Raw genomic sequence first — 13,167 nt, 5'->3', positions numbered from 1 at the left:
GCATATGCAAAGTCACTTATTGGTAGCTTAAGGAAACTTAAAAGTAGTACAAAAGGGTATAAAATCTCTTCCTGTGACATATGAAACCCGTAGTTATGTAATATGTTGTCTGCAATATTTCTCTAGCCCTGAAGCGCTTCTGAACGAGAATAAAACCTATAATTTGTTTTTTTAAAGGTTTTTGTGGTTGTTTGATAGAAGCATTCAGCAGCTAATCCTTTTGAGCAGCACCTGTCAATAGTGTGGCAGCAGAAGCCCTCAGCTCTCCATGCGCAGGTCTCTGTGAGTTACTTCCTGTGCGCTTGCCCCTGTGAAGTGGCCACAGAAACACCTGAACACTCTCCATTTAGAACCCATCCTGCTGGCCTCGCACTTGTGAGAAAGGGAAACTTTGGGGAGTGGTCATCTCTGGCCATGGCTTTGGCTCCCCTGCGAACGAGGGCATGCGATTTTGATGCAGAGATGTGGGGAGTTGTGCCATCCATGAAAGTTGAAACAGCATTTTATCCATTAACAGAGGCAGCATAGTGGGTAAGCCTGTGTCTGAAATCTAGCCTCGTGGGCAAGTTACTTAACCTTCGTGTAAGAGATAGTAATGATACCTACATCATTGGCTGTAGTGAAATCAACAGCGTATATGCAAAGTGCTTAAGAGTGCCTGGCTTTGTAGTAAGTGCTGTGTAGGCTTTAACCTGCTGTCATTATTGTTACTATTATTACTGTTAATGTAACAATTCCCTGCTCTGGGGTCACATTTAATTTGTAAAACTCTTAATTTCCTTACCTTTTGGCATTTTCTACCACTGCTTTTAATAACTCACCCACCCAAGGATAAAGAAGAAAAAAACATTTTCAGACTTTTTATGTTTGATTAGATATTTCAAACATATACAAAAGTAGAAAGAACATATTTGAAGGAAAATGTTATTTTTAAAGGTAAAAGAAGTAAAGTGTCATTTGAAATGTGAAAAGTAGAAATTACAAGCCTATTGCCTTGACATCACTTTTAAAAATATTCTTATGCATACACAGTGTACATAGTTGTAATTCTAAAGAACACAGCCTTTTATGACCTTTCTACCCAACATTCAAGCATAAGCATTTTTCTCTATTCTTTAGAGAAATAGAGAAATTCTTTAGCCTTTACAAATAGTTTTCAGTGGTTTTATACCATGAATAATTAATTGGTATGTTGAATATGTTGCTTCCGTTTTATAAAAAAATTATAAATGAAACAGCAGTGAAAATCTTACTGCACATAGTGTGGGGCTTATCTCAGAAAGTTGTGTTTGTTTTCTTTTTTTTCTTTTTCTTTTTTTTTTTTTTTTTTGAGACACAGTCTTGCTAGGATTACAGGCGTGAGCCACTGAGCCCGGCCTTTGTTTTACTTTTTTGATTAGGAATTTCAGCATTTGTTTCCTGGTATGTGAGAATCAATAATGTGGTTTTTTGGGACTGCTATGAAGTTAGCCATATGAAGGTGAAATCACTCCAAGTCTGTAACTTCCAGTTAAAGGAAAAGCTGCTTTGTGTCAACATCTGTGCATGAGAATAGGATTGTGCTGTCATGGGACTTTTTTTTTTTTTTGGTAGAGACAGAGTCTCACTCTGTTGCCCAGGCTAGAGTGCCTTGGTGTCAGCCTAGCTCACAGCAACCTCAAACTCCTGGGCTCAAGCAATCCTCCTTCCTTAGCCTCCCAAGTAGCTGGGACTACAGGCATGCGCCACCATGCCCGGCTAATTTTTTCTCTATATATTTTTAGTTCCCTGGCTAATTTCTTTCTATTTTTAGTAGAGACGGGGGTCTTGCTCTTGCTCAGGCTGGTCTCGAACTCCTGACCTCAAACAATCCACTCGCCTTGGCCTCTCAGAGTTCATGGAACTTTCTATTCCATCGTTCTCTAGACCTGTGCTGTCCAATACAGGATTGGACACATACTAGCTATGTGTGGTTATTTAAATTTATAATAAATTAATTTCCTCATTCACATTAGCCATATTTCAAGTACTCAAAAGCCACATGTAGTTAGTGGCTATGATTTTCTTTGGACAGTGCACATATAGAACATATTCATCATTGCAGAAAGTTCTGTTGAGTAATGCAGTTCTAGATTATTCTCTGACTGCTCGTTTCTTAACCTTATAATAATGAGAGCTGCCTCTTATGTGTAGAGTTTTCTTGAGCAAAGTTTGGCAAACTTTGGCTACTTGTTTTTGTATGTAAAGTTTTAATGAAACAGCCACACTTGTTTACCTATGCTGCTTTTGTGCTACAGTGGCAGAGCTGAGTGTTGAGTAGTTAGGACAGAGACCATATATGGCCTATAAAGCCTAAATAAAGTACTTTCTCTGACCTTTTACAAAAAGGTTTTCCCCCTCCCCTTTTTATCTAGAGCAGGGTTTCTGAAACCTCAACACTGTTGACATTTTGGTCCTGATAATTCTTTGTTGTGGGTTCTGTGCTGTGCATTGTAGGATGTTTAGCAGCATCCCTGGCCTCTACCTGCTAGATGCCAATTGTGGCAACCAAAAATTTCTCCAGACAGTGCCAAATTCCCCTGGGGAGCAAAATCACCCCTGGCTGAGAACCATGAATCTCAAATGATGTGGCTTGGCAAAGCATTTCTGTCTAATACTGCATAAAAATGCTCATTGTTTAAAAAAAAAAAAATCTATTAAAGAGCTGAATAAATTAAAGAGTAGTTTTTTGTGCTACTCACTATACTTCCGCATTCCCTCTAGAAACAGGAGTGTTTTATATAAAACATGACAGAGTAGCTGGAGTAAGTTAGAGAAATAGAAGTCACAGCATCTCTGAAGTTAAGGGGAATGTGGGTTATGTTACACCCTGGCTCCAAAGACCTGCTTCCTTTATAAAACACTAGGTAACTGCACGGTGTGTGTGGTTTTTGCTAACTATATACGTAGATGTCATCTGTGTATAGCTGGCAAGAAGGAAGTTAATAAATATTTATTAAGATGATTGTTAACAAATGCAGTAGATTGGTGTTTGTCTTAAGAATATTTATGGTTTTAAGTGTTCCATATAGGTTCCTACTCTCATTACCCAGAATAATTTAAAAACTAGTTATATTTACCTCCGTTAGACGTTAGGAGAATTAAATGTCACGCCTATAAAATTATGTTCAGTCCTTTTAAGATTTGGCACTTGAATACTTTTCATAGTGGGGTGTTTTGAAAGCTGAAGCAAATGGCTGTGTCAAGAAATTACTCATTTGTAGGAATATAGGGTGCTGTAGAGTGTTGCACAAGTTTTAATAAGTAATGTATATTGTATTTCTAAATTCTTCTTGGTTTGGAAAATGGAATGAAATAGAATTGGGAAAATTGCATTTCAAAGCGAATACCAGGTATATCTTTATCTAGTTCTTCAAATTAAAGTTAAATTTTTAAAAATTTTAATTGGTATTGAAATGTGTATATAATATAGGTCATATGTAATGGAGCACTCTTGTATGGAAAATTATCCCCATGTAGTTAAATATCTAAGAAGGTAAGCAATTTTGACTAAATTCAAGTAAATTTAAGGTGAACTTGCCTGTTCCCAAGCATGATGTATTTCTGGTTTTTTTGTTTTTTGGTTTTTTTTTGTTTTTTTCAGATCTTACCAATATATTTGAATCCTTCCTGCCCCAGTTGTTGGCCTATCCTAACCCCATAGATCCTCTCAATGGTGATGCTGCAGCCATGTACCTCCACCGACCAGAAGAATACAAGCAGAAAATTAAAGGTAAGAGGGCAAATCATTTAACCTGGAGACAGAAGAAATTAAATCTGTTGGGCTTTTGTCATTAAGAGTCCTTAAGTTACTTGGTTCCTAATAATTTCTCAGGCCTAAAAAGAGACAGCTGTGGGCTAGAGTAGTGCTTACCAGCCTCCAGTGCTAGTGGTGGTAGCACCAGTTTGCTCCTCCTTTAGGATTTAGAATCCTGTTTTCCCATTCTTAAAATGGTTTATATGCTAATGAATATGAATTTGATTTAAATGAAAATAGCTTTTCAAAAGAACATCTAAAGCTCCATGTGAGTTTATTAGTGTTCATAGGATTGTCCTTTTTACCTCCTTGTATGTTTGAGAACATTCACAGTGAAAAGTCTAGATACATAAGCCTCTGCTACAAAGGAAAGGAATTTAAAGTTCGTGCAAATATACCTGCTCTTCTTAACAAATGGCAAGCATTGGTATCTACTCAGTTTTTAGCACGACTTGCCCATCTGCATAGCAATCTAGAATGGTTTTTTTTGTTTGTTTGTTTGTTTTTTGAGACAGAGTCTCGCTTTGTTGCCCAGGCTAGAGTGAGTGCCATGGCGTCAGCCTAGCTCACAGCAACCTCAAACTCCTGGGCTGAAGCGATCCTACTGCCTCAGCCTCCCGAGTAGCTGGGACTACAGGCATGCGCCACCATGCCCGGCTAATTTTTTCTATATATATTTTAGTTGGCCAGATAATTTCTTTCTATTTTTAGTAGAGACGGGGTCTCACTCTTGCTCAGGCAGGTCTTGAACTCCTGACCTTGAGCGATCCACCCGCCTCGGCCTCCCAGAGTGCTAGGATTACAGGCATGAGCCACCGTGCCCGGCCTAGAATGTTGACTTCTTCAAATATGTGGCCCCTCTATGGTATATTTGCAAGAAATGGCAATAGAAATCATTTATGAGAGCCTGAATATGTAGGTATTCACTCTTAAATGTACAGGTATGAGACAAACAGGAGCATTTGGGGTTATTTGTTGAATAATAGTTTTCCTTCTATTTTTCTCATTCTTCCTAGGTCTCTACAGGGTATAGTTTGGAACTTCTGTTGAGATAAAATATAAATAAATTTGCTATAATTTACTTAGCTTTAATTCATTTACTAGGTGCTTTACAAATTAATATCTAATTTTTGTAGCAGAATTACCTACATAGCCAAACAAACATGTATTTCAAGAAAATGGCAGTTTGAACCAGATAAAATTTTGTTGTGAGACTGCTAAAATTTTGACATAGGAATCACTTAACCATGTCTGCAAACCACAGATATCTTGGTGCAGAATATATTTCTATAGTTCTTATATTCATTATGTCTCAGCAGTTTAACATTAGCATTAACATTAACATTATAGACCCAGTTACAAAAGGAACCAACCTACATACACCCCAGATTGGCCAGCTCTAGCTTCGGGAGTCCTAGCTTTCAGAAATGTTAATGTTGGCTATCAATTTTGTCTACCTTAGAAATCTGAGAAAATCTTAGCCATCATACCTGATCTCATCCCTGTTTCCTACTATGCCTTTACTTATTCCCACTCCCACCCCAGTCTTTTCTGTGTTCTTTCCTACTGGAAATAAGAGACGTCGTGCCTTATTTTTCAGACTTCCTCCCCCACCAGCTTGCCATCTTGTTCCCCCAACTGTCCTCTTCCTCCCAGCACAGTGTTCTTCCTCTACCCCTGGCTGTCAGAGTTCTCCCCATTTTGGAAGCATTTATATGCTCCTATGGGCTCCCTTAGGAGTCATGCTATTTATTTCCTTTTCATTTTTAAAATTCTTGCTTCCTCACCTTAAATTCCTCAAGTCTATTTTGTTTTACCCCCTCTGCTAAATCTGTGACCCATTTCTTCCTGATCCTTTGGACCCTTCTCAAGTCCCATTTTCCTGGGCCTCTCTGCAGCTTTTGTACTTTAGCCCCCACCTTTCCGGAAACTTTTCTCATTCCATTTCCTAAATGTGATCAGTCTCTTAGGACTTGGTCTGCAGTCTCCCTTTCTTCTTCTCCCACCCCTTGGGAAGCTTATTCACCTGTCACAGTTTCAGTTAATTCCCTCCAGCTAGAGGATTTCCAAATATGCGTGTCGGGGCCTGACCTCTCCCAGGCTGCCTACTGGACGTTTCCATTTGTGTGGTAGTTACCACAAACCCAGCTACCTAACATTACAGGTAAATGCATATATCCTTTCTTACCCTGAACATGAGTCAGCATTCATATTTAGTCATTGCTGTCTTAAATGTATATTTGAAAACATGTTTAAATATTGGACAGCCTGTAGTACTGGGCACCACTGGAGTGTCTGAAGCTGCCTCTTCCCTGCTCAAAGCCCTTTGCTGGGAGGCCTCTTAGCCTGCCATTCAGGGCTCTGTGGTGGAACCAACATCTTTGCCTTTACTCCTCTTAAATGCATCAATATGTGACAATTAAATTGGATGAGATTCAGGTACCCAGGTACATTCACTTCCTTTGTTAGTCATAGAAAGTTTCAAACCAACAGAAGAGACTAAACTGCCACATACCTACCATTCAACTATAGCAAAACCTTTATGTTTTGCCTTATTTGCTTCAGATTTTTAAAGGGCAAACAGGTGCCTTCCTTTTTTTTGTTTTGTTTTGTTTTGTTTTGTTTTTAGGCAGTCTTCCTTGGAATGTAAGTAGTGCTCTCTTAATGTCGTGTTTTAACATCCCAGCCACTTTTGGTGAGGCAAAGCCTTTCCCCTGGAACAGCCTCTCCTAGGCTGCAGCTGGCAGAAGTTAGGGGGCAGTGTGGCTGGGACTAACGCCTGGGCCTACAGCTGGTTCCCTTCCAGGACTGGTTTCCTCTGATGGCACTTAGCAGTTCCTGCCTTCTGTCTTCCTGTTTCTCTTCCTCATTAATGACCTTGCTCTTCATTCTTCTGTCTCCTGAATGGCCTTGTCCTAGTAAGCATTTGTTTAATATACATTTGTTTCCTTGAATATACTAAAGAAGGCTGACAGTATCAAATGCTGATAGCATCGAATTATAGTGTCAAAACAGTGTCAATGTGCAGCCACTTCTGCAAAGGGAGAAGCAAAATAGCCCACCCATTAGATAAGTCATAAGTCTGCAAACTTTCTGTATAGGGCCAAATTTGGCCACCTGTGATCTCTATCACATTTTCTTTCTCTTTTTTCTAAACAACCCTTTAAAATATTTTTTAAAAATATTCTTAGCTAGGCCCTGCACTGGTTATTCAAATGTGGCAGGCCCATCTCCCCGTTCACCTCGTCTTCCTATTGCAGTTAAGTCCCTGCACCTCCACAGGAGGAAAAACAAAGCACAGGGTATGTTTTCATCCGGCTTGTCTTTTCCTGTTGTGTGTAGGCTATTTACTTAAACAGTATGCATTCAGAGTTTTTAGAAACAAGTTTGTTTATTCAGCAATTCTTAAAATGTTTTTAAGCCAGCAGATTTCAGCCTAAGCTTTAGCAGCATAAATCTTCAGGTAAATAATACATGGTAAAATCACTCAGAGGCTAGTTGTGTCTCCACATGGCAGCTCATTCCTGAGCAGATTGAGCAATGGTTTTTACCAGCTGCTTCAAAAACCTGACAGGCAGGATCTGTTTAGACTAAAATCTATTCCTAAAATAATAGACCTGGGCTGACTGTAATTATATAACTGCAAATCTAAAAATGATGGGGGATTTCCTTATAAATTACTATGGAATCATGACTAGTCCTGTTCTACCTGGGAGGTGAAAGTAAGAAAAAAGTTGGGGTTCCCATTTTCCAGGTTCTGGAGTCCAGGACGGGGATGAGTTGTATCTTTCTGCATTGCCTGTCCTCATAATCCCTTCCCCTGGGGGTCAAATGCATAAGCTCTGTTCCCAGAAGTCTCCCTGTGGGATTCTCCTTGGCTTTGGTGGCCACAATAGCGTCATCCTTGTGATCCCCTGGCGTTTAAGGTAAGTTTGGACCTCCCGGGCCTTGCCAGCCTGGAGGTGGCTGAAGCACATGCCTACCCACTCACTGCCCGTGTTCTGTCTCCTCACCCCTGTGCAGAGTACATCCAGAAATACGCAACGGAGGAGGCGCTGAAAGAGCAGGAAGAGGGCACCGGTGACAGCTCGTCGGAGAGTTCTATGTCTGACTTTTCGGAAGATGAGGCCCAGGATATGGAGTTGTAGTAGAAAAAGCACCTGCTTTTCAGAAAGACTATTATTTCCTAACCATGAGAAGCAGACTATAATATTCATATTTAAACAAAGCAATTTTTTTTATTACTAAACAAGGTTTTTATGAATAATAGCATTGATATATATATATTATATATCACCCTTTAGATCTTGATTTCTTGGTCATTTCTCAACCTGAGGTGCATAGCATATTCCCACATTCCACTTTGGTAGCAATATGCGGTCCGAATGCATGCATTCATAAGTCCACTTGGCCAAGTCAGCCTGTGTGCTGCTGAACTGTCAAAAGAAATAGCCGCTCTGATAGGTAGACAGGAGTAAAATAACAGGAAAAAGTTGCTTCTTTTATCGATGGTCCCAAAGAAACAAACCAAACCAACCAGCTCTTGGATGTGAAGATAGAATAGTGCTTTTTCAAAATGGAAAGGGAAAAATTGGGGAGGAAGAGGCCTGCCGTGGGAGCGCTTAGAGCCAGCCGTGTAAGAATCAGAGCTGCTGCTTCCTGAATCCTAGGTGGCCCCATTTCTGTGGAGTAGCAGTATGAAACAGGGAGCTCATTGGAGTATTATTAAAACTTAAAACAATCTTTTGACTCAGATCTTAAATACATTTTTATGTCGATTCCTGCCCTTCACGCTACCAGGCCCTGCAGCCACAAGTGTTCTGCTTTGGGAAGTGTTTTCTGAACCCAGTTCTGTTTCCTGGGGTAGGGCTTGTAATCCAAACCTTTCTTGTGAGGACAGGACAGGAGGAGAAAAGTGACTGGGACGATGCTTCCTCTCATCCAAAACACATGCAAAGTCACATCCTAATCCTAGTGTTTGGCCAGTTTGAGACCGCTACCCTGAACTAAGAGCTTTAAATGTGAGGGTTGTGGGGTTTTTTGTTTTTGTTTTTGTTTTTTTTTGGTGGTGGTGGTTTTTTTGGGGGGGGAGGGTGGTGTGCGTGTGTGAATTGTGCTTAGACAGGTTGCAGATTTCATCTTCACCTACCAAGAGATGGCCGCCTCCTCAGACAAGCCGCTCAGTGGACCATGAGACTTGGGAGGAAGACCCGTCTTGGGGGCTGTGAAGCCGTGGGTACTTGCATCCATGTTTTGGTTTTGTTTTCCCTTTTCCTGCTGCTCTTGGCAGCAGCCTGGTCATCATCTGCTTGTGGGAGTGGGAAATGGGTATTTTAGGCCCAACACACATTCTAAATTTAAAATGAATAATAATTGGAACAAATAAAGGTTCTTATACCCAAAGTGACTCTACATGAGAAAAACCAACACAGCTTTTTTCAGAAAGTGACTAAATAGGAAGAAGGGATTCAGAAATATATGTAGTAGAACAGATCCTGAAGGAAGAAAATATTCTCTTCTGTGTATGTTAAGAGGAAATCGTTTCAAAGGCCTGCTGATGAAATGTTGACTTAGCTAACCATATGTCCAGGTGGCCACAGAGTTTGTTTCAAACCTGAGTGTTGCCTGCTGAATCTGGAGGGCAGTTGGGAGAAGTTTTAGACAGCAGCTCTGTGTTCTTTTTTCGCTGCAACCAATAGGAGATATAGTAGCAGAATTAGCCAATCCTAAAACCTTCTAAAGACAATTTTTGAACATCCCACTGGGATAATTTTTCTTTTTGATGTGTGTTTTTAGTTTAGAAGTGCTATATTCCACAAGGTTTAAGTCAATGAGGTTGGAAGATACCCTATCTTTTTTTATTCAAAAAGCACAATCAATCTTTTCTTTGAAAATCTATATAAAGTACAACTTGCTTTTAGCATGATTATTTTCCTAAATAAAAAGACAAAGAATTTACTTATGTTAGTTACGGGCATGAGGCAAAAGGTTTTCTTTAAAAAAAAAAAGTGCAGTTATGTAGGGCTGTGGTTAAACGTACTGAGTTATCTATCTAGCATCCGTGGCTTGTTGGAAGGGTAGTATTAACTATTTAACATGTAATGGTGTACATTCACTCGTACCTAGCACGCTGTCTTCTCATCGCTTTGGGGGAGGGAGGGTCTCTGCTGGCACTGTCTAACCTGCTTACCTGCTGACTTCGCAGTGTGCTTGTGCTATAACCTTATTGTAGGTGCTATTTAGGGTAGGCTTAAAGTGCTGGGTGGTGATTTGAGTTCAAACAATAAAAAACTGTATTTTTTTCAATATTGTATAAACAATAGTGTTCTAATTACCTTTCAAAGAAAATAATGTCCAGATAAAAATTGCTTTTGATCTTGTCAAAAACCCGAGTAGACCCCAGTTTAGGGAAGGTATGTGAGCAGTGCCACAGTTCTGCCCTCACCTAGTCCCACATTTCTCTAATGACAAGACATCTGCTCACCTGATCAGAGCTGCAGCGGAGAACAGAGGTGCAGAATTCCCAAATGAAGACTTGCCGTGGGAGGCCGCAGGGGGGTGAGCAGATCTGAGTGTGGCTGCGGAGAGAGTGTGCGTGTGTGTCCGTGTCCATCCAGGTCTGTGTGAGGAAGGTGTGATTTGGCTTCTCTTTCAGCAGTGGAAGCTCCTATAACTGCTACCCACATCCCACTGCACCCTCTCATTCTGTGCGAGTCTGTCTTTCTGGGCACTAACTTTGGTCCCATGCGTGCTTTGGCTTTGTGTGGGGCTTTTCCCCTCCACTGGGAAATTAACTTTTGATGGGTTGAACAGAATCCCTTCTTATGCTTTTTGTCCTTCCCTGCACCTGGGAGAGGTGGGAGTAGGAGACGTGTAGGTACGGAAGGATCTGAGAGAAGGCCTGGCAGTGAATCTGAGGACTCCGGGCCCCCCGGTAATAGATGGTAGAGTGAGTCTGGAGCAGGGGGTGTTTGTGACACCAGAAGCCTTTCCAAGTTGCCCAAGCTTGTTGTCACTTCCTAACACTCAGAAAAACGTCCAGACCCCTGGGCAAAGGCTGAACATTCTTGGCTTTAGAGGTGGTAGTGGTGGTGGCGGTAGCAGTAGGTCAAAGCCGCTTCTGGCGGTTTCCTTTCCCTTTTTAGTACCTGTAGTTTTTGAACCCTACCTTGTGGTTTACCAGCACAGGCCATTCTTTGCCCCTGTTAAATGACAGCTCAAGCTCTTGCCAAACACCAACGAGCAGGATGGCTACAACACAGCACCGTCCGATCCACTGCTCTCCGGGAACCCCAGCACCAGGGCCTTGTGGGTCAAGGTTCAGTTGTAACCAATCTAGACACTGGCATTTTGGCTTTTTTGTCCTCAATCTCATTGCCCTCCTTGAGGTTACTGTGCAGTTTCAACCAGCATTTTATACTCATGAGATAATTATCAGAAGTTGCCATATAATCTCTCTAGTACCTAACATTTTTTTGTCCACTCCAAAAGCTGTTCTGATTGCCAACTGGCTGATCTAGCTCCTGAGGAGTGTCAGCTCCCTGAAGTCCTGGATGGCCTTGGCCTGACCTTGCTATATTAGCCTCCCATTGGGGTGGCTGAGAATCATGACAGGTCCTCTGCTAGCCTGTGGGCCAAGTTTCTAGACACCGAGTTTCTAGAAACTAGTATTCGATTTTAAATGGCATGTGGCCCTTTTTTTTTTTTTTTTTTGTAGTGACTCAAAAGTGAAAGCGATTTACAAAAGTTAGCGAGAGTTTAACTGGGTTCACAGCCATGCTGAATGAAATAAAATAATTTCTGATTGGGCACAAAGAACTACATTTCTCTGGACTTCTGAATCCATGTTCGTACTTTCTGTGGCCATCGAACACCTTGGCAATTCCATTAGGGACTGGATGGAGTGGATGCCCTTTGGGGAGGGGGGTTAACAGCCCTCGAGTGTGCAGGTTCTCCACTCACCTGAGGAAGGGCCAGGGCTCTTAATTTAGCAAATGCTCGTCTTGGCTGTGGGCTTGGGAAGAAATGGCCATTATTTACTGATTGTATTTGGTACATATTGTGTGATACTTGAAGAGATAAAAAGGGACTTGCCAGCCCTTAACTGAAATCTAAGCTTTTTATCGCTTATTTTTTCCTCGCCCTATCTCCTCCCTTCCACCTTTTTCCTTGCATTGTGATGATCTAGTGGGCACGTCTGTCAACAGGACAAATGCCTCCTCTGACTATAACCTCTTAATAGTTGTGTATAATGAAAACTGTAAACTTTTTTAAATAAAATGTGTATATACCTTGGCAAATGGCTGGACCTTGATCAATGAGATAGTAGCCCCCACGATCATGCTTAGGCTGTTTTCTGAAACACCCTCCCTGTTCATCTGCCTCCTTTGAGCAGCTCTTAGGAGGCAGCTGACTGGGTTAGTTTGGGAAAGGAGTATCACCCTCAGGCAGTAGTAACTAAGAAGCCCTGCCAGAAGTCCTGGCCTTGTACCTGGAACTCAGATAACTTCGCATGACTGCTGGTTATAAACAAAGGGCCCATGAGGCTTCTTCACTAGAGCTTTGAAAACTCGCTCTTCTGTGAAATCCTGTAGCCCGTCCCCATCTACCCCCCTAGCCCCCCACCCCCAGCCCCGTACCTAAACCGTTCTTGCTGAGTGAGGGGCCCCCTGGCTTGGAGTTTACAGCAGTGCCACTTGCTGCTGGGGCCAATCTGCCTAATCAGGTGCCCCTCTGCCAAGTGCCAGCCTCGACTGAGAGTGGGGAGGAGGGGCCGGGTTGCCTGGGAAGCTGATCACCGGATTAGACCAGTATTTCCATTCATTTCTAAAGCATTTGCCCACAGTGGCCGCCAGGTGGTGATGTTGCCCAGTTAGTCTAACAGAGACCTGATTTTGTTGGAAGTCCCCTAAGACTGCGGTTCCCAACCCCCGGCGGCCTGTTAGGGACTGGGCCCACTTCGGCCCGTGGAAAAATTGTCTTCCATGAAAATTCGGGGGTGCACAGCGGAAAGTGAGCGGGAGCTTCATCTGTATTTACAGCTGCTCCCCGCCGCTCGCATCACCAACTGAGGTCTGCCCCCGCCATCCGTGGAAAAATTGTCTTCCATGAAGCCGGCCCTTGGTGCCAAGAAGGTTGGGGACCGCTGCCCTAAGACAAAGATAATGGTTTTCCTTTGGTTGTGCGTTCTCATTCCCCCACCTATCTCCTCCCAGTTCCTTTTCTCCTTGCTTGCGTCCCGATGTATTCTCCAGCTGGCCTAGCTTCTTATCTGCCTGCCAGAGAGAATGAGGGTGAGGCCACCTAGGAGTGGGCTTCCAGTGCCTACCCCCTCCCCAGTGGCACGTTAACCCTCACACTACCCTGCTGCCTCCCGTGCTCAGAAGCAAAAC

General features: G+C 42.2%; 1 protein-coding gene across 3 annotated transcripts in view; it reads left to right on the top strand.

Moving 5' to 3' along the window:
* Window positions 1–12,065, top strand: part of UBE2H (ubiquitin conjugating enzyme E2 H) — a 98,670-nt gene extending 86,605 nt beyond the window's left edge. For all 3 annotated transcript variants that reach the window (XM_069461604.1, XM_069461603.1, XM_069461605.1), the window contains 2 exons: window positions 3,623–3,751; window positions 7,799–12,065. In XM_069461604.1, coding sequence (XP_069317705.1) covers window positions 3,623–3,751; window positions 7,799–7,923 — 254 coding nt within the window. In that variant the 3' untranslated portion in view covers window positions 7,924–12,065. The remainder of the gene's footprint in view (window positions 1–3,622; window positions 3,752–7,798) is intronic.
* The last annotated feature ends 1,102 nt before the right edge of the window (window positions 12,066–13,167 follow it).

This window comes from Eulemur rufifrons, chromosome 29, assembly GCF_041146395.1.
Source record: "Eulemur rufifrons isolate Redbay chromosome 29, OSU_ERuf_1, whole genome shotgun sequence".
NCBI classification, from domain to species: Eukaryota; Metazoa; Chordata; class Mammalia; order Primates; family Lemuridae; genus Eulemur; species Eulemur rufifrons.
This window is presented reverse-complemented; position numbering and strand designations above follow the sequence as displayed.